Source organism: Prionailurus viverrinus, chromosome C1, assembly GCF_022837055.1.
Source record: "Prionailurus viverrinus isolate Anna chromosome C1, UM_Priviv_1.0, whole genome shotgun sequence".
Classification (NCBI taxonomy): Eukaryota; Metazoa; Chordata; class Mammalia; order Carnivora; family Felidae; genus Prionailurus; species Prionailurus viverrinus.
In genome coordinates this window covers 205,708,326-205,727,441 of record NC_062568.1, presented here as the reverse complement: position 1 = coordinate 205,727,441, position 19,116 = coordinate 205,708,326, and the positions used below count along the sequence as shown (strand labels likewise).

At 50.3% G+C, this 19,116-nt stretch overlaps 1 protein-coding gene across 1 annotated transcript in view; it reads left to right on the top strand.

Moving 5' to 3' along the window:
* Positions 1-7,667: 7,667 nt before the first annotated feature.
* TNFRSF8 (TNF receptor superfamily member 8) overlaps positions 7,668-19,116 on the top strand; it is a 76,284-nt gene continuing 64,835 nt past the window's right edge. Inside the window, exon 1 of the mRNA XM_047868748.1 lies at positions 7,668-7,734. Within this exon, the coding sequence (XP_047724704.1) occupies positions 7,672-7,734 (63 nt within the window). The 5' untranslated portion in view covers positions 7,668-7,671. The remainder of the gene's footprint in view (positions 7,735-19,116) is intronic.

The window sequence follows — 19,116 nt, the reverse complement described above, 5'->3', positions numbered from 1 at the left end:
AGGGGGTGGTGGGCAGGGTGTGTGTGGGGGGGGGTGATGTGGGAAACAAAGGTGGAAGGAAATGGTAGATAAAATAAAATTTCCTTCTGACCTGCAGCCAAGGTGCTGCTCTGTCTTCCCAGCGAGGCAAACTTGGTCCACACGCCAATATCCATTGTAGTCTAGAATGTGATGGGGGAGCAGGAGAGGGCAGAGCCTTTATGGCAGGCAGTGATCATAGCGATTTTGTTTCAGGGCTACCTTGAGTTGCTTTGATGCCAGAACCTCTGAAATATCCTGTGTGTGGGACACCACCCAGGACGCAGGGGAGGATTTTCTTGATAATGGACCCTGTCTATTTTTCTAGGATCATGGGGGCATCTTCAGTCCCAAGGACTCTCCCTTGACATGCCTTTTAACCCACTGGAAACAATTCAGATTGCAAAGATTGAAGAAAGGACTGACCTCCTCTAACACTGCCTGGCTTCAGTAGGGGTCAACCAGTTAGACCTCTCCTGCAGAAAACTGGGCAAATGGATGGAAGTACCAGGCCTTCATGACTGTAAATCAGACCTGGTCCTAAGGGCCTCTTGCAGAATGGTTTGGCCACTAATCAGGCCAACAAACCTCCTGCTCTATTGGATGATAATAGTCTAAATAGGTCTCCTCCAAATAAATCCAGGTTGCTGGAGGAAACACAGGCCATCCTTAATGAAGACGATACTGCCCCTCTCTCCCACTGTTCCTCCTCCTAATAGATGTGGGGGCTTCTCCCTCATATATTTCCTGGGCTCATGGTTATAATCAGAGTCAACTGTCTCTGGTAAGTCTCCCTTCGACAGGGACTTTACGTAATATTCCCAAGTAGCTGCTGAAACTCCCTTTGTTTTCGGGAAGTTCCCCGTTCTCCTGCCCCATGTGGACTGCATATTTCCACTTTGGTGGGAAAATCATGGTGTCTGCTCCTCTGTCTGAGCTGGCAAAGTTTAGAACCAGGAACCCTCTTTCTCTGCCCTTTGGTGGCACCCTGCCTCTTCTGCCTCCTCCTGTTTCTGCACCCCTGTGGGTGCGGCCTGCATAAGTGGTTCCCACAGAGTCCTCTGTGGTGCCTCCTCAGGTACCATCGGCTCCTCGTCCCGCCCTTGTTGTCGAGGAGTGAGGAGCACCCAACCAGAACTTGCTCCGCCCCCTTCAGATTTCCCCACTAGTGTCCCAGGTAAAACACTGACAGTGGGGAGCAAATTGACTTTTAAGTGGACACAGGTGGAACATATTCAGTACTTAAGCTAATTTAAGTTTGTTGGTTTAATTAAAATAGGCATGTATTTAGAGTTATCAGCATTCAATATGAGAATGTATTCTACCTAGGTTTACTGAAGGTCGAATAAGCTAGTGGTCTCTGTTGCAATTTGTTAGCAAAAAGTTGACTTAAAATGATGGTTAATTCTGTGTCAAAGTTTTCATGGGTAATTGTTAAGATAGCTTTCAAAGTCTTTGGTAACTTGAAACTTCAAAGCTTTGCATGATAAATGGGATTCAATCCATTGGACATCTAGGTCTTTTCCAAATAGGCTGGGGCACCGAAGCATTGATTTCTGAACATAGGTGTGTGTTTTTGGTTTCTTCTTATTGCAGAGAAGCTAAGGATACTTGGGTCTGATGGTAAACATTTTTTTGTTTATTTATTTATTTTGATAGATAGAAGGTGGGGAAGGGGCAGAGAAAAACAGAGAGAGGGAGAGAGAGAATCCCAAGCAAGCTCTGCACTGTCAGCACAGAGTCAGACTCAGGGCTTGATCTCTTGAACCGTGGGATCATGACCTGAGTTGAAATCAAGAGTTGGAAGCCCAATGGACTGAGCCACCCAGTTGCCCCAGTAAACCTTTGTGCTTAAATGTATTCATAAATTTGCCATCTAAAGAATTCTGGTGTAACAAACCATTCATAATGGGTTACTGCTTAGTTTTCACTGGAGACTAAAGTTTGTAAGAGTTAAAAGTGCTGCTAATTGTAATTAGATGGAAATTAAGGAAGCAACTCCAAATTAAAAAAAAAAAAGGATTTTTCTCTTTTGTCTTCCTGGAAAACTAATTTCTATGCTCTTTCTTTATCAGGTCTTTGATTACTTAAAGTTAAAACCTCTCAATATAAAAGGAGCTCAGTGGGTTTTTTTTTGTTTTGTTTTGTTTTTAACGTTTATTTACTTATTTTGAGAGAGACAGAGAGAAGCAGAGGCAGAAAGACAGGAGAGAATCCCAAGCAGGCTCCACAATGTCAGTGCAGAACCCCTCTTGGGGTTCAAATTCACAAACCATGATATCATGACCTGAGCTGAAATCAAGAGTCAGAAGCTTAACCAAGTCACCCAGGCACCCCAGAGCTAAGTTTTCCTAGTAACTGTATAATCCTACATATTTGCTTTTGGAATCTTTTATTGTCACCTTGGTTAAATAAATAATTAAGTTTTGTAATGCTCTCTAATCCTCTAATCCACTTTAGGAAGTGCTTTATAGCTTTCTAAGTTTTTTTTTTTAATTTTTAATGTTTATTTATTTTTGAGAGAGAGAGAGAGAGAGAGAGAGAGAGAGAGAGACCGAGTGTGAGTGGGGGAGGGGCAGAGAGAGAGAGAGAGGGAGACACAGAATCCAAACAGGCTCCAGGATCTGAGCTGTCAGCACAGAGTCCAATGGGGGCTCAAACAGCGAGATCATGTCCTGAGCTGAAGTCGGATGCTTAACCGACTGAGCCACCCAGATGCCCTGTAGCTTTCTGAGTTTTTAACAAACTTCTCAAGATTTAAATTGTAAATGAAGTCTTTTTGACCAAGTAGATGTTTTTATTTGGTATGTTAAGTTATTCCGGGAGCACTGTCAAACAAATAATAAGTCATATAATAGTAAGTTGTAGGTTATGTTTGGGTAAATGCTATAACTATTCTAGAGATAATATGCAATTCATAAGGTCTTAATATGTTTTGGTAATAAGATTGTCATGTGATATTGTGATTATCGAAGTGTTTTGTGTTACAGAAATAAATGGATTTCCTTGTCAACTGCATCAGAATGAACTCTCATATCAGATGAACAATGTCCATTCCTGACATTTTGTCATTAATAGTTAATTGTTCTGATTCTCTTACAAAAAAACTAGTTTCATCTTTAAGGAGATTTATAAAAAGGACTTTTAGGGGGCACCTATGTGACTCAGTCGGTTAAGTGTCTGACTCTTGGTTTAGGCTCAGGTCAGGATCTCACAGTTCATGAATTCAAGCCCTGAGTTGGGCTCTGCGCTGACAGCACGGAGCCTGCTTGGGATTCTCTCTCTCTCTCTCTCTCTCTCTCTCTCTGTCTCTCTCTCTCTTTCTCTCTCTGTCCTTCCCCTGTGCTCCCTCTCTCTCTCTTTTGAATAAATCAACTTAAAAAAATAAAAAGGGCCTTTAGGACAAATACAGGTATTTGACATCTTTAAAATCATAAAACTGAAATAGGTTAAGAATTTCTAGAACTAAAAAGCTGCATTTAGGTGGTCTGGGTGCTCAGTCTGTTAAGCATCCGACTCTTGATTTTGGCTCAAATCATGATCTCGCAGTTTGTGAGTTGAAGCCCCGCGTCGGACTCTCTGCTATCAGCACGGAGCCCACTTTGGATCCTCTGTCCTCCTCTCTCTCTGCCCTGCCCTTGTGCTTGCTCTCTCTCTCTCTCTCTCTCTCTCAAAAATACATACACATTTCGGGGTGCCTGGATGTCTCAGTCAGTTAAGCATCCTACTTAGGCTCAGGTCATGATCTAGTGAGTTTGAGCCCCACATCAGGCTCTCTGCTGTCAGCACCAAGCCCACTTCAGATCCTCTGTCCCCCTTCCTCCCCCACTCATGCTCTCTTTCTCTAAAAAATAAATACACATTAAACAATTTTTTAAAATAAATATATGTTAAAAAAAAAAAGCTGCTTTCAAACTAAACAAGACTTAGTAATGACGAAGGCGCATAAGGCAAGTTGATAATACACAAATGCCTTCCCGGCTTTGGTGGGATACATGTGACATTCCCCAGGGCATTCCTGGCTGCTCCAAAGCTAAAAAAGGAGAAAAACAAATGGTTTACTGATAGAGATCACAGTCATGCAGGATATGAGTCTCCATCAGTTTATAAATGTCTGCAATTTTATCAATAGCCTAACCTCCAGAGACCCATAGATTCAGCTTCCTGGAGCCCTAACATCACGGTCCCCTCCATAGAGATGTGGGGAATAAAGGCAAGAAGGGAATGGCAGATAAAATTCAATTTCCTTGTAACCTGCAGTCCACTGACAAATACTTGAGGCAGGGGAGTAAGACATTTCTCCGGGAACTCCCTCCTGCCTTAATGTTCATGCTTTGCTGGAGGGAAAAACAACCTTAGCCTGACAACAGCTAGACCTCCAGTATCTTTGGAGTCCTCTGTAGCATATAAAAGTCCTTTTGGAATCTTATCTTTTTTTTTTTTTTTTTTTTTTTTTTTAGTGTTTTAAATTATTTTTATTTATTTTTGAGAGACAGACAGAGAACCAGTGGGGGAGGGGCAGAGAGAGAGAGGGAGACACAGAATCTGAAGCAGGCTCCAGGCTCTGAGCTGTCCGCACAGAGCCCGTCGCAGGGGCTCCAACTCACGAACCGTGAGATCATGACCTGAGCCGAAGTTGGTCGCTTAACCAGCTGAGCCACCCAGGCACCCCTGGAACGTCATATTTGAATTTTTTTTTTTCCAACGTTTATTTTTTTTGGGACAGAGAGAGACAGAGCATGAATGGGGGAGGGGCAGAGAGAGAGGGAGACACAGAATCGGAAACAGGCTCCAGGCTCTGAGCCATCAGCCCAGAGCCTGACGCGGGGCTCGATCTCCCGGACCGCGAGATCGTGACCTGGCTGAAGTCGGACACTTAACCGACTGCGCCACCCAGGCGCCCCTGGAACGTCATATTTGAGAGCGACATGCATAGACTCAGATATGAGTAGACAGTTTTAAGGAACTAGGATTGACTTTATGATGCATAAAGCCATAAAGCCCCTTGGAAATGTTGGCCTGATACCTTGCTTACAGAGTTCCCAGCAGCCTTCCCATCTGAGTAAAGACGGTCACTTCCTTGCAGGTGCAGGAACCTCAGGATATCTTGGGGACCTTGTGAAGAGGAATTCCCCCAAATCTACAGGTATTGCAGGCGAGTCTCAGGGCAAGTACTTGGCTTGGTGTCTGGCCTTGGCGAGGCCACTAAACGCTCAATCTAGACACTCCTTTTGAAAAAGTTCCAGCAAAGCAAACTTTAAAAGATCTATATGCTCAATCACTATTCTTGCTTAGTTTCTGTAAATAATTAGGCCACGTCTGTTAAAATTAGACTTGTTTGCTAAATGAATAGATCCTGAATTCTTCTGATTTCCTCAGATATTTGGCTATGACTCTCCAAACCAAGGTTTCCAAACTTCTTCCAAAAAGCCCTTTCTCACTGCAGACATATCAATAGATGGAGACTATAATGCTTTATTAAGTTATTCCCTTGAGGCCAGGTTCATTCATACGTTTCTAAATAAATATACCGTCCATATCCTTCCTGAACCCGAGCGGATAGTGCTAGAAACCCACCCCATATAATCTGGTTTATCTCACGGATTGAAAGCCTAACAAAGCAGGGGATTTAGCTCCAAAATGGAAGGGCCCCCGCCAGGTCCTATTATGTACTCCCACTGCAGTAAAAGTAGGACGTTCCTCATGGGCTCACATATCAGGAATTAAACCTGTTCCTTCCCCACAGGAATCTGGCACACCAGCTGACATGCTTTCTTATTCCTGTGAACCTGTGGGTGACCTCCAATTTCTCTTCAAGCGACGATGAAGAACTGGAGGAAAATTTTGATTAACCGTCAAAGGCCATTTTTATTGGGCTTCTTCTCATAGTGACATTAGCCACATTTTGTTGTCTTTTCCCGTGTCTCTCTGCCTGGTGCCAAGATTCCTTCGCCGCCATAACTTCCAGCTGACAGATGTTCCTTTCTACTGAATGAGGTTCATATACATGTTGTCCCCCTTGGATTGGCTGCCTCTGCCTTTGGGAACTCATATATAAATATATATAAAATGGTCAGGTGGGGAATTAATACATATATAATAATTATACATATTTATAGTTATATATATATAATTATATATATATCATGGTCAGGTGGGGAATTAATGCATATATGTAATAATTATATATATTTATAATTATATATACATAATGGTCAGGTGGGGAATTAATATATATGATAATTATATATATTATATATATAATGGTCAGGTGGGGAATTAATACATATATATAATTATATATATGTTTATAACTATATATAATGGTCAGGTGGGGAATTAGTATATATATAATAATTATATACATTTATAATTATTATATATAAATGGTCAGGTGGGGAATTAATACATATATAATTATATATAATTATATATATAATTATATATATTATATATAATTATATATATAATTATATATATAATGGTCAGGTGGGGAATTAATACATAATAATTATATATATTTATAATTATATATATAATTATTATATATAAATGGTCAGGTAGGGAATTAATATATATAATTATATATATTGTATATAATTATATATATAATGGTCAGGTGGGGAATTAATATATATTATATATAATATATATAAATAATAATATATAATATATATACTACTATAGGTAGGGACAGCACGCCACCCCTATTCAGCAGGAAGAAGTTACAGAAGAAAAGAAAGACCTTCCACCCTCAGCGACCTTAAATTAAGGGTCAAAATGGTTCCGGGGACAATGATGTGGGGAACAAAGGCCGAAGGAAATGGCAGATAAAATTAAATTTCCTTATAACCCGCAGCCCATTGACAAATACTTGAGGCAGACAGAGTAAAACATTCCTCCTGGAACTTCCTCTGGTCTTAAGGTAAATGCTTTGCTAGAGGGAAAAACGGCCTTAGCTAGGTCTCAGGGATCCTGCGAGTCTTCTTCAAGCATAAGAAAGTCCTTTTGGAAACCTGCCCCTGCCTTTCCCACCCCCAGCTCCCAAGTTTATGATCACTCACTCCTCGCAGTCCCCGGGGCGGCTGTTTCTGCCCAGGGTCCGGTCCCCAATAAGATCACCTTTTGGCATCAAAGACGTCTCAAGAATTCTCTCTCGGCCCTCCGCTAAGGACGCCACCCCCCACCCCCCCTCCAAAACCACATCCCCCTGGGGGATCTGCCTTCCCGGCCCCTCAGCCCCGCTGGGCCAGGCAGCAAACTCCCTGGAGCTGGGGGACCACGCCTTCTGTCCAATAGCGGCAGGTCTTTCAAACAGCCCGAGGCGAGCCTGGCTGGTCCTGAGTCATCTCTGCACGTGTTTGTCCGCGCTTACTTTGCTGCCGGTAGCGTTCCTGGAAACAGTTCGGGGTACACCTCGGGATGCTGGAGGAAGTTAAGAGCTAAGGCAGAACGGTCGGAGAAAGCGGTCACTTTTGAAGTGACTTTGCAGCTGTGGCTGGTGCCAGCGGGGTGCGCCGGGGGAAGTGGGCTGGCGCCCGAGGTCCACGCAGGTGCGGCTCCGGGGCCCCGGCACCGCACGTGGGCGCAGAGCGCTTCCCAGGCCGCCTGGGTGGGCACCTCCCTAGCCAGCTCAGCCTTCCGCCCGCCGGGATGCGCCCCCTCCGCGCTGTGCTGGGTCTGCTGCTCCTGGGGGTGCTGGGAGCCTTCCCGCAGGTAAGCGGTCGGGTGGTCCGGAGTCCCCTCTTTGCCGCCACTGCCCAGAGCCCCTGGGAGCGTGGGCAGCGTGGGGGGCGGGGGAGGCCAGGGAGTCTCCTCCCCTCATTAGCGCCCAGCTGGGGTGAGGGGGCACAGGTGACAAGGAGGGGGCCTCAGTGTGCAAGTATTCACAGGTGGGAGGTGGGCCGGCTGATGGGGGCCCCTCCTCTCCCCGCCCGGGGGCGGAATGCTGGGATTATTCATTCCGTCCACGGCAACTGAGCGGTGGGGGGCTGCCTGCAGGAGGTAGGCTGTTTGTGGGTGGGGGTCCTGGGCAGGCCAGCTGGGGCCTCCATGACCAGAAGAAGACGCTGTTGGGGCTCTCCCTGCTACTTGCCCCTGGTCCCTAAAACGGTTGGCTTGGGGGAGTGGAGTGTGGGTGCGAGGCAGGGGTGAGGGTGCTAGACAGGCCAGACTAGTATCCCCCCCCACCACCCCTGTCTGGATTCCTTGCCCTGGAGCACGTGGTAGGGGACCACTTGAGGAAAAGTGTGCACTTACCAGTGGCCAGCACTGAGCTAGGCATGGGGTGGGGAGAGAGCTCAGGTTAACCAGAGGTGGTCTATCATGCCAGCGCCCAAGCGGCGGGTCTGAAGAGGAGAGACAGGCCTGTGGCTGACCATACTACCCGGGTGGAACACAGTAGGTGTTGGTGAGGGCCCGCCCAATCTTGGTACCAAGGACAAAAGTGGGAACAGCAGTCTACTGAGGGAGGGGCAGGCCCACCCCCTTTAATCCTATAGGAAGGGTCCCTCCAGTGTGGAGGTCAGTCCTATTCATCCCAACCTCGGGAGCCGGGAGCAGGGGAAGAGGGTAGAGGGGTGGGCTTCAGGCAGGAGGAGGGAGAGTTTAGGTAGAAAGGGGGGCCAGCAAATGCCTCCCACCCCGCCCCAGTCTTCAATGGGACTGTATGAGACCACCCCCCAACAGAGGGCAGAGGGGGCAGCTGATGCCCTGGCTAGAGAACCCTCCTGGCCCTTCAAATCCTCTGCTGGTGACCTGGGGGAGGGTGTGAGTTTGGGGTGCCAAAGTCTTGGGGAGATAAAGGGAAAGAAGGAATGTGAGGCAGGACTTGGGGGCTTTGCTAGTGTTTGGTGGCTGGAACTCCTATGCTTCCTTTCTATAGCGAGAAACCCCTGTTTAGATGAAAACCGAAAAAGGATGCATTTAATGACACAGGGATATATGAATATATCCTCAGTGCAGAAAGTACAGATAAAGCTAAATCTTTGGACCTCGCCTCTTCTTGATTCCTTTGGAGGTGTAACTGCCGTTATGGCCCTGATGTTTCCTTGGCCGACCTTGATAAACGCGTGTCCATATTTTATTAGTGTTGTGGAAGTAGGTGGGGTTTTCCATATACTCCACAGAGTGTACCATCCTTCATTTGGCTGTTACTATGTCTGCAGTAGGTCTTGGGGATACTGCCTCAGCGAGCCCCTGTTTATCCTTTAAAATGCTGTCTACTGTTCTACCAAATGGGGGGTTCCATTGTTTTACTTGTTTATGTCCCCGATGGGTGGGTGATGAGGTTCCTCCCACTGTTTTTTGCTTGTTTGCTATTGCAACGTATAGCCCCACAGCCCCGTATGGATGCTTCTGGGAACGCGTATGCTGCTTTCCCAGAGAAGAAGCTGAGAAGAGAATGTAGAGGTTGCTGGGTGAAAACGCATTCAAATTACAAGACGCCACCGAATTGCCTTCCAAGGTGGCTGGACAATTTACCCCCGACCAGTAGTACATGAGTATCGACTTCCCCACATCCTAACCGACCTTTGATCTTATCAGAGTTTTTATTTTTGTCAACGTGACCGGTGAAAAGGGCCATATCCTTGTTGTCTTAATTTGCATTTCTCGCCTACTAGAGAGACCGAGTGACTGTCGTGGGCTAAGACACTGGGTCATTTCTTGGCAGGAATCGGGCTCCCTGTGGGGGTGGGGGCTGCCAGCTCCTCCTGGGACACCCTTCGACTCAACCAAGCTTTCTTCTGCCTCTGCTGTCCCAGTAAAGTTTTAGGAATTCATTATTTTTTTTTAATTTTTTTATTCATTTTTGAGAAAGAGAGAGACAGAACGTTAGTTGGGGAGGGGCAGAGAGAGAGGGAGACACAGAATCCGAAGCGGGCTCCAGGCTCCCAGCTGTCAGCACAGAGCTCAGCATGGGGCTTGAACCCACGAACTGTGAGATCATGACCTGAGCTGAAGTCGGACGCTTAACCCACTGAGCCACCCAGGCGCCCCTAGGAATTCATTGCTCAAAAAAAAAAAAAAAAAAAAAAAAAAAAAAAAAAAAAGAAAAGAAAAAAAAATCCCAAGTCAAGGGTTGCATTTTAAATCTTTTTTCTCACCGTCTGATTTGAGACTCCATCATTTTGTGGTTGACGCCCGAGATGAGAATGCTTTCTTGCTGTGTGTCACCTTCTGAGAAAGAGATTTGGCTTCTGATGCCTGATACCATAGTCTCCCCAAGAGTGGTTTTTGTAATGTGACCCACGATTGCTCTGATGTGACTCCGGAGAAGAATTCATTGCCCTAATGCCTCCCCCTCCCCTTCAGCCCCTCCATCCTTCGCACCCCGGTGGTGGCGGCGGTGGCGGCCGCGCAGCGACGCCCAGGGTCTTTCCACGAGCTCTTGCAGCCTTCACATTCCCATCCTGAGCTTCCAGCGCTGAAGTTACAACACAACTCCCTCCCACACCCACTCCCTCCCGTTCCACCTCCTTTTCCCTCCAGCCAGATGTAGACCTTTGAGGCTCCCGCTGGGCACGGTTCTTGTTTGCTGGCGTGGCTGATAAGCTCTGTATGTCTCTCTTCTCACCAGGCTTTCCAGAGCTGGGCTGGTGACCCCGTGGAGTGGAGTGCTGATCAGTGGGTTTTAGGTACCGGCAGATGGAGAGGAGAGAGTTTCTGGTTTTGTTTGGGAAAGGGGACTTTTCCGGGGCCGCTCAAACGCTGCATAGGGGCAGTTTATGCACCAGGAGGAAGGGACCTGGAGGGCAGGGGGTGCCGGATGTGAAGAGCGGTCAGCGGGGAGCTTCGGGTTGGTCTTACTCAGGGCCTCCCCTCCCTCAGAGAGAGGCTGGGGCAGCCAGGAGAGCACAGTGGGGTTTGAGAGGGGCCATTAGTCAGCTTGAGAGCAGTCAGTGCTGGAAGAAGGGCAGCGTTTACTGTAAGTTTCTGACTGTGCTCTCACTCATATCTGACCTAGACTTGTTTCTTGAGTTGATTGTGATTCATCCTTAAGCTCAAATGCACCTTCCTCAACAATGCTTTCACCTCGGGAACATCATCAGAAGGAAAACGGGGCTGAGGGATGTGTGTGTCAGGGCCTGGGGAGCCCCGGAAACTTGGGGGTCCTTGGCACAGATAGGTAGGTTAGGCCAGCCGGGGCCGGCGTGACCTCGTGGTCTGTCTGGGGTCATGGTCCCCATTTCCCAAAGAAGCAGAGGCTCAGAGGCAGAGGAGGGCCTTGTCCACAGTCCCAGGACTGGTCAGGGGTTGAACAGGACCACCGCGCCAGACCCTAGGGACAGAATGTCAAAAAAGGCACCTTAAGCGAGACAGTTCTCCAACATCTCTCTCTCTCTCTCTCTCTCTCTCCTGCCACCTCCCCCAAGGGGCCCTTGGGGTGGAGGTAGGAAGAGTTCAGTCCCAAATCTTTGCTGCCTCTGGTTGAAAACTGCTGGCATCCTCAGTGGCCTCGCTGGTGGGAAGGGACTTTTATATGTCACCCAGTTCAATTGCTTATTGACTTCTTCAGTCTTCAGGGACATGCATCTGAATACTTCATTCATTCATTCATTCATTCATTCATTCATTCATTCATTCATAAAATCATAAAGCTGCTCTGTGCCTGGCATGTGCTGAGTGCTGTGTAAAGGTAAGCCATTATTAAGCTCCTGTTGTATGCTAGGTATGGTGAATGCAGGATGAAGGTGAACCAGTCCTTGCCCTTGAGGACTGTGAGAAGAGGGACACGGAGGAGAGTGACCGGTGCTATGTAGAACCCTGTCCCCCACCAGCGGGATCCCACAAAGGGCGTGCCCTCTCCTCCACCTGGGTTGGTGGGGGACAGCTTTTGGAGTGGGGGAGATGAGATGGCCAGGCTGTAGAGTGAGTGACAAGAAGCTGTGTACCGTGGATGGTGCCAACGTCCTCACCAAGGGCCGGGTGGAACAGCACGTCAGCGAGGGTGTGTTTGCAGGCCCGGCGCTCGGAAGCTCCATCATTAACTTCCACGCAAGGTCTCTGAGCCTCCAAAAGCTACATGCCTGACAAGCTTCCTGCACCGGGGGAGTGCACGCTTTGCTGAAAAGGTTCCAATTGCCCAGGACCATGAAACCCCTAAACCAAATCTTCGCCTTCCTGCTCAGAATGTGTGTGTCCACCGCTGCTGTGTCAGAAGAGGGAGGCCAAGAGTTGGGTCTTGGGGAGGCTGGGAACCTGGCTTCCCTCTCGTGCAGGCTGGGATGGAGGTGGTCGAGGAAGCAAGCCGGCCCCTCTAGCTGGGGGAGAAACCCAAGGCACCTCGGAGGGCAAAAGCCCAAGTACCACTGGGTACTTCTTTTTTTTTTTTTTTTTAACGTTTATTTATTTTTGAGACAGAGAGACAGAGCATGAACGGGGGAGGGGCAGAGAGAGAGGGAGACACAGAATCGGAAGCAGGCTCCAGGCTCCGAGCCATCAGCCCAGAGCCCGACGCGGGGCTCGAACCTGCGGACCGCGAGATGGTGACCCGAGCTGAAGTCGGACGCCTAACCGGCTGAGCCACCCAGGCGCCCCATTGGGTACTTCTTTAATGCCATTAAACTTTCCCTGGCAGCTGCGGGTGTCCCTCGGTGGCTGCTGCTGGGACTGGTGGTCCAGGGCTGGCAGATTTTATCCCATCTGAGGTATAGCTGAGTGTGAGGCCCAAGGACTTGCTGCAGCCCCAGAACTTTCGGGATGACTGTAATCCAAACAGTTGGCTCAGGCAGCCGGCCCCGGGTTTCTCTGGGGGGGGCGGGGAGGGGCTTCGGTGAGAAGTGAGGAGTCGCAGATTTTGAACTCCAGGCCAGACCCTGACAAGGTTGACTTCGTGGCCTCCATCCCATCCGTTTCCTCACCTGTGAGTGGCTCTGTAACCTTAAGTGGCTCCCCATGGCCAAAGGCAACATTTCCCAAAGTCACTTCCAGAGAATGAATAGGAGTTGCATGAAGAGAGGGTTTTATGGCCAACTCAGGGTGGGAAACCATTTGTGTCTCTCTCCCCAAGCTTTTCCGTGGCGAGTTAGAGAGCAAGCAGGCACATTAAAGGCCCTACGATTTAAAACGCAAACCTCTCCAGTGGAATCCAGTGGCTGGGTGGTGGGTTGTATTTTGTTTTTGCTGGCCACGCTTGGACATCGGGTAGTATTGGCATTGGATGGAACAGTGTGTGGGAAATGACAAGAAAGTGCAGACTGTGTGGCCCTGAGTCCTGAGCCTTGTCTCCTTCTGCAAGCTGCTGAGCCCCCCCCCCCCCCCCCCCCCCCCCGCCCGCCATGGCTCTGTTCTTTCCTGCTTCCGCATCCTTCACTTCTGCAGGGCTTCCTGCCAGGGATGCTCCCCCCTCGTTTCCTCCTGTCAAGATCTCACCCTCCTTCAAGAACAGGGAAGTGCTCCTCGTCCAAGAAGCCTGCGCGACTACCCTGGGCTAGTTTTTTCCCCTCCTTACCGTGTGACACTTGCATCATTCTGCTTTGGTTTGGTCATCCGTGTGCTCTTCTGATCTTGTCTCTGAGCTTCTCCCACAGTCATTCTCTCCAGAGATTGCTGTTTAGTGTCTCCCGTGTGCCCGTCGTGGGAGCTGCGTTCGTGAGCTGGAAGCATCTGGAACTGGCTTTCGTGTGGCCCCTAACACCTAACCCAGCGCCTGATTCCTGCTGGGCCTTCGAGGAATGCTTGGTGGCAGGGGGGACTTGGTGGAGGGGGGGTGGGGAACTCGGCTTTATTCTTTGCCTTTTTGGCTGGGGCCCTGGTTTAGCTCCCTGTTGTGGCTGTCATTACCATTTAGGGGCTCAGAACAACACAAAGGGTTATCTGTGGTTCCTAAATCCCAAATGTCACCGGGCTGGAATCAAGGTGTGGGCAGGCCTGCCTTCCTCTACGGAGGCTCCAGGACAAAACCCACCCCCTTCCTTTTCCAGCTGCTGGTAGGCGCAGGCTCTCTGACCCCGCCGCGTCCAAGCTTTCTCGGACTCTGACCCTTCTGCCCTTTCAAGGACACTTGTGATGGTGCTGTACTCACCCAGATAATCCAGGACCATCTCCCCATGTCAAGGTCACTGATTAGCAACCTCAACTCCCCTCTGCCACATAAGGTGACCTAGTTCTAGGTTCTGGGGATCAGGACGGGGATGCCTTTGGAGGGGCATTGTTCGGCCGACCACGGCCCCCTTCTCCTCTTCTTCTGCCTCACCGGGAAGATTCTCCGGGAGAATGGCTCCTATTCTTGTCAACTCCATCTCAGAAAAGGTGCTCACCTATTCCTCGTGTTCCCTCCTACCAGGGGTGCCAGACTGCCTCCTCTGTGGCTGTATCTGTGTCTTACTGCCTTTGAGCCTTCTCTCCGCCACGGGGCCAGGCCACACACAGCCATGCACCCTCCCCCCTCAACAACCTGGAGGCCTGTGTGCAGACCCGCACACAGGTGTGGGAGCTTCAAGGGATGTGGCCCGTGGGCAGGGACAGACTTGATGTCTGTACATGTGTGGAAGGTTGGGCAGGAGCATGACTTCAATTTTAGCTGGGCTCTTGGCCTGGAGCTCCAGTCTGCCCTGTGGGTTGACAGTGGGGCTCAGAAGCCCCCAGGACTAGGAGAAGACAAAACCCAGTCTGGTGGCAGAATAGCCTCGTGGTTACTTACAAGCAGGACTGTAGTCAGCAGAATGATAGTCCCTTAAAATGTCTGCATCATGACCCCTGGAACCTTATGGAAAAAGGAGACTTTGTACATGTGATTAAGAGTCCAGACCTTGAGGCGGGGAGATTAGCCTGGATTATCCAGGTGGTCCCACTGTCCTCACATGCATCCTTAAAAGAATCTTCCTGGGGCGCCCGGGTGGCTCAGTTGGTTAAGCATCTGACTTCGGCTCAGGTCACGATCTCGCGGTTCGTGAGTTCGGACCCTGTGTCGGGCTCTGTGCGGACAGCCCGGAGCCTGGAGCCTGCTTCAGATTCTGTGTCTCCCTCTCTCTCTGTTCCTCCCCCGCTCACACTGTGTCTCAAAAATAAGTAAACATTAGAAAAAATTTTTTTTTTAAAGCAGAATCTTCCCTGGCTGTGTCAGGGAAGGGTGATGTGGAAGAAGAGGGAGATGGGATGGAAGGATCTGCCCCAGCAATATGGGCTTTGCAGAAGGGGGAAGGGGGCTGGCGGAGTTGGAGGAGTTAAGCAGTGCAGTCCAGGGAACACAGCGGTCTCTAGAAGATGCCCTTCGTTGATGGGCAGCAAAGAGATGGGGCCTCAGTCTTCACCACAAGGAAATGGGTTCTCCCCCATAGCCTCCAGCAAGGATGCAGTCCTGCCCGCACCTTGATTTTAGGCTGCTGAGACCTGACCTGAATGGGGATGTAAAGCGGGGTGCGGGGGGGGTTCCCCGAGGATGCGGCAATGCACGAGTGAGGTCAGAAGGATGGGTGGGGGTGTGCTGGGCAAGGGGAATGGGGTGGTCAAGGGATGCACAGGCCAGCTGGGGCTCCTGGGCTATTGTCCACACTATGGGCTTCACTCACAGTTGAGTCGGAACCCTTCTGAGTGTCTTTCAGCAAGGTGGAAGGAGGACACCAGGTCTGCGTTTCGAAAAGATCCCTCTGGCCTCTGCACTGTGAGTGGGGCATGGGGAACGAGGTTGATGCGAGGAGGGCCTTGGACACCCTTGGGGGGTGGTGAGGAGGCGCTGGTGAATTTGAGGGTAGCACTGGAGGTTAAGCAGGCAGGACCAGTAACAGAGCGTTGTGGATAAGAGCCTGCGCAGGATGATTCGGGCCAAATCCTGGCTCTAACGTTGCCCAGCTGTGTGATTTTAGGCGAGTTTCTTAATCTCGCCGTGCCTCAGTTTCCCCACCTGGTAGTCGGTGGGGCTTGGGGTTCTGCGTTTTTAGCGAGCTGCCGAGGGGTGCCAGTGCTCCTGGCCCAGGCACCTCACCTTGAGTAATAGAGGTGGGGGTCCCCTGGGGTGGGGGTGGGGTGCACCCCCCCAGCTCTCCCTGGCTCTGACCCCTTTGGGTATTTTGCATTTGACCTGACTCCTCCAACCGCACCCCCCCTCCAGTCTCCAGCTTGGTCCCTGCAGGTGAGACTCCCCTCCTGTTCCCCTCTGCGGCTGAAACCAGGTGGGGCTTTTTGAAAGTGAAATTTACCAGGTTTTGCAGGGAAAACCAAACCAGCCTGAAAATAGGCAGGTTTAGAAATGGGAAGGTTTCGGGCCACCCTCTTTTTATCTTGATGCCTCCAAGGTCGGGCCGCCACAGGCCTCGGGTTGCACAGCTCGTTACCCTGTGGACACCTCGCTCTGCCTCCACCCTGCTGGGGAACCCCACCCAAAAGCCCCCCTTCCAGTCCCCGGGCTTCCCCCTCCCACTCTCCCCTTTCTGACGCCCCTTCTCTTCCAAGGCCAGGGCCAGTTCCCCAGGGGCGGCAGGAACTGATGGGCCATCCGGGGTCTGGGCCCATGGCCGGCGGGGATTGTTGGGGCCCCAGTATTCGGAGGGTCAGCCTTCTCGGGGCTGCGTTGTGCTGAGGTAAATGACCTGTGTGAATGGGCAGTGGTGCAGGGCAACAGGGGACATGGGGGCAGGTGGGGAGATGGCGGGAGGAGGAGAGTGACGAGCAGGCCCAGAGGTGAGGGCTGTGCAAGCTTTGGGAGATCACAGTGTCGCCGAGGTGAAGCCCAGGACCCCAGATGCCAGCTCTCTCTAGTTTACGAGCTGGGTATACCCTGGGAAGGTGCGGTTGTCTCCCCTACCGGAGAGACAGCTCCTAGAGGCTGTTTGGGGGCCCCGTCGGCTCTCTGGTGCTCCGTGGGCACTGGATGTACTCACGGAGTGGTCTGGAGTCAGCTGACCTGGACCCAGATCCTGCCCTGCCACAAGGTGCCGCCTTGGGCAGCTCGTTCTCCTCTCTGAGACTAGTTTTCGCGGTAGGAGGGTCTCACAAGGGCTGCTGGATTCAATTACTGCTGTTACTTCTACCACACGTGTGCACCGCACTGGCCCCATTTTCTGGGCACTTGCAGAGTCATGACATCATAGGCAAGAAAATTCCCCTAGTGTCTCTGCCAGAGACGGCCAGCCACAGCTGCCTGGGGCATCTGCGGTGGATGCTGGGGGCTGGCCCTGAGCTGTGCCCCTACCTGGGCTCCGCCTATGCCCCTTTCCCCGTAAGCCCCCCAAGGGAACCCCGCCACCACGACCTCGACTTCTCTCACCGCATCCTGGCTGAGGTCCCACCGACCTTGTGGACCGCGAGAGGGCAGCGCCCCCTGGCGGCGGCAGCCATGGATTTACACAGGTTTATCGCTGAAAATTGTTGCCGTCTGTTTCCCGGGCACCTATTATTGACACGTGTGGTTTTGTACAATTGCTTTATTTCTCTCTGACGATGTATGCTCCTGCTCCTCCTCCTCCTCCTGCTCCTCCTCCTCCTCCTCCTCCTCCTCTTCTTCTCCTTCCTTTTCCTCTTCCTCTCCTCCTCCTTCGCCTCCTCCTCCTTCTTCCTATTTCCATTTTCTTTTGCTAAACCATTAGCAAGTTAGTTGCAGACATTTTGAATTTTTACCCCTAAATATTTCAGCAGGTTCTTCTACAACAAGGACACCTCTTAGATAAACAGGTTATAAGATTCAGGCTTTCAACACTGATAGGACAGAATCAGATACAAAGTACGTATTCAAATGTCATCAGCAATCTCAATATTCTCCTTCATAGCCCCACCCAGATTCAGAATCCAATGCAGACATTGCATTCAGCCACCATGTCTCATTAGTCTCCCTATTCTGGAACATTCCACAACTCTTCTTTGTCTTTCATGCAAAGAGTCCAGGCCAGTTGTTTTATAGAAAGTCCCTCAGTTTGGGTTTATCTGATGTATCCTCATGATTTGATTCAGATTATGGAGTTTTGTTAGAAAGACCACGAATGTGGCAGGATATCCTTCTCAGCACAATAGACTGTTTTTCTTTTATAGATGGGCAGCCTGTGGGCCAGAGAGGGGAAGAGAACTGGGGATATGGTGAAGCTCAAATATCATCTGTGCGTTTAGTTGCTGTGTGACCTCGGGTGGGTGACTGCACCTCTCTGAGCTGCAGTGTCCCCATCTGTAACATGGGGTGGATGATGGGTGACTGGGAGTAGGGGGGCAGTGATATGCAATACCATGGGTTCCCTATTCCCTTCCACTGACCCAGGATTGGCAGGAAGTGAAGAAGAAGAATTCAGGCTCCCATCAGCTGTCCCCCCCAGACCCTGGAAACAGAGCAGGGGCTGGACCTACATCTCCTCCAGAGTCCATAGTTATCAATGAGATGAGCAGGCAGCCAGGAGGGGAAAACCCAGGCCAGAGACCCAGAATTTTCCCCACACTCAGCAGGCCTAGCAGGCCTGAACCCTCGCACCCGACTCCACCCCACCTGTAGGCTTCCAGGCTCACTGGGTGAAATGCTGTGGGTCAGACCGGGGTTGTCCTGGCAGGTCTCTCTTCCTAGAGAGGCTCCCAGGAGCTCCCCACTCTCCTTGAGAAGAATGGGATCCTGCTGGAGGGAGGAGGCTGGGTGTGGGTGGGTGAAGAGAGGGTCCTCAAGGCCTGGGGCTCTGGATTAAATGAGAAAGGAGGCACATAAGTGCCATGTGACTAGTGTTGCACAAACGTCACGTTATATTTGTTATTTCCCATGTACCTGGTGACGTTTCAGATGTGCAAAAAAAAAGAAACAAGGAAAATGTAATCGATGCTCCGTGTGTCCACTGTCCTGCCACGCTGGCCTCCTCCTGCTCTCTGACCACAAAGGAAATATTTCTTAGTTTTCACTGTTCCCTTGTCTGGAGAAGAGAGTAGGGAAGCCCTGAGGCCAGCCAGGCCTCTCCCCCTGTGGCTTCTGCTCCCCCCGCCGCCCCAATCCAAGAAAGCCCTTTCATCCTCATCCATCAGGCCAGATGGCAGGCACCATCTGGGAGGCTGCAGATACAGAGGTGGGACACAGCTCCCTCCTTCCCTCTCCCCTCTCCCTCCCGCCTCCCTTCCCGAAGTCTAGAAACCTGGTTTCTGCTCTGCTTTCATTCAACCAGGACAAAGTTCCTCCCCCAGGATGTCAGCAGAGAATTT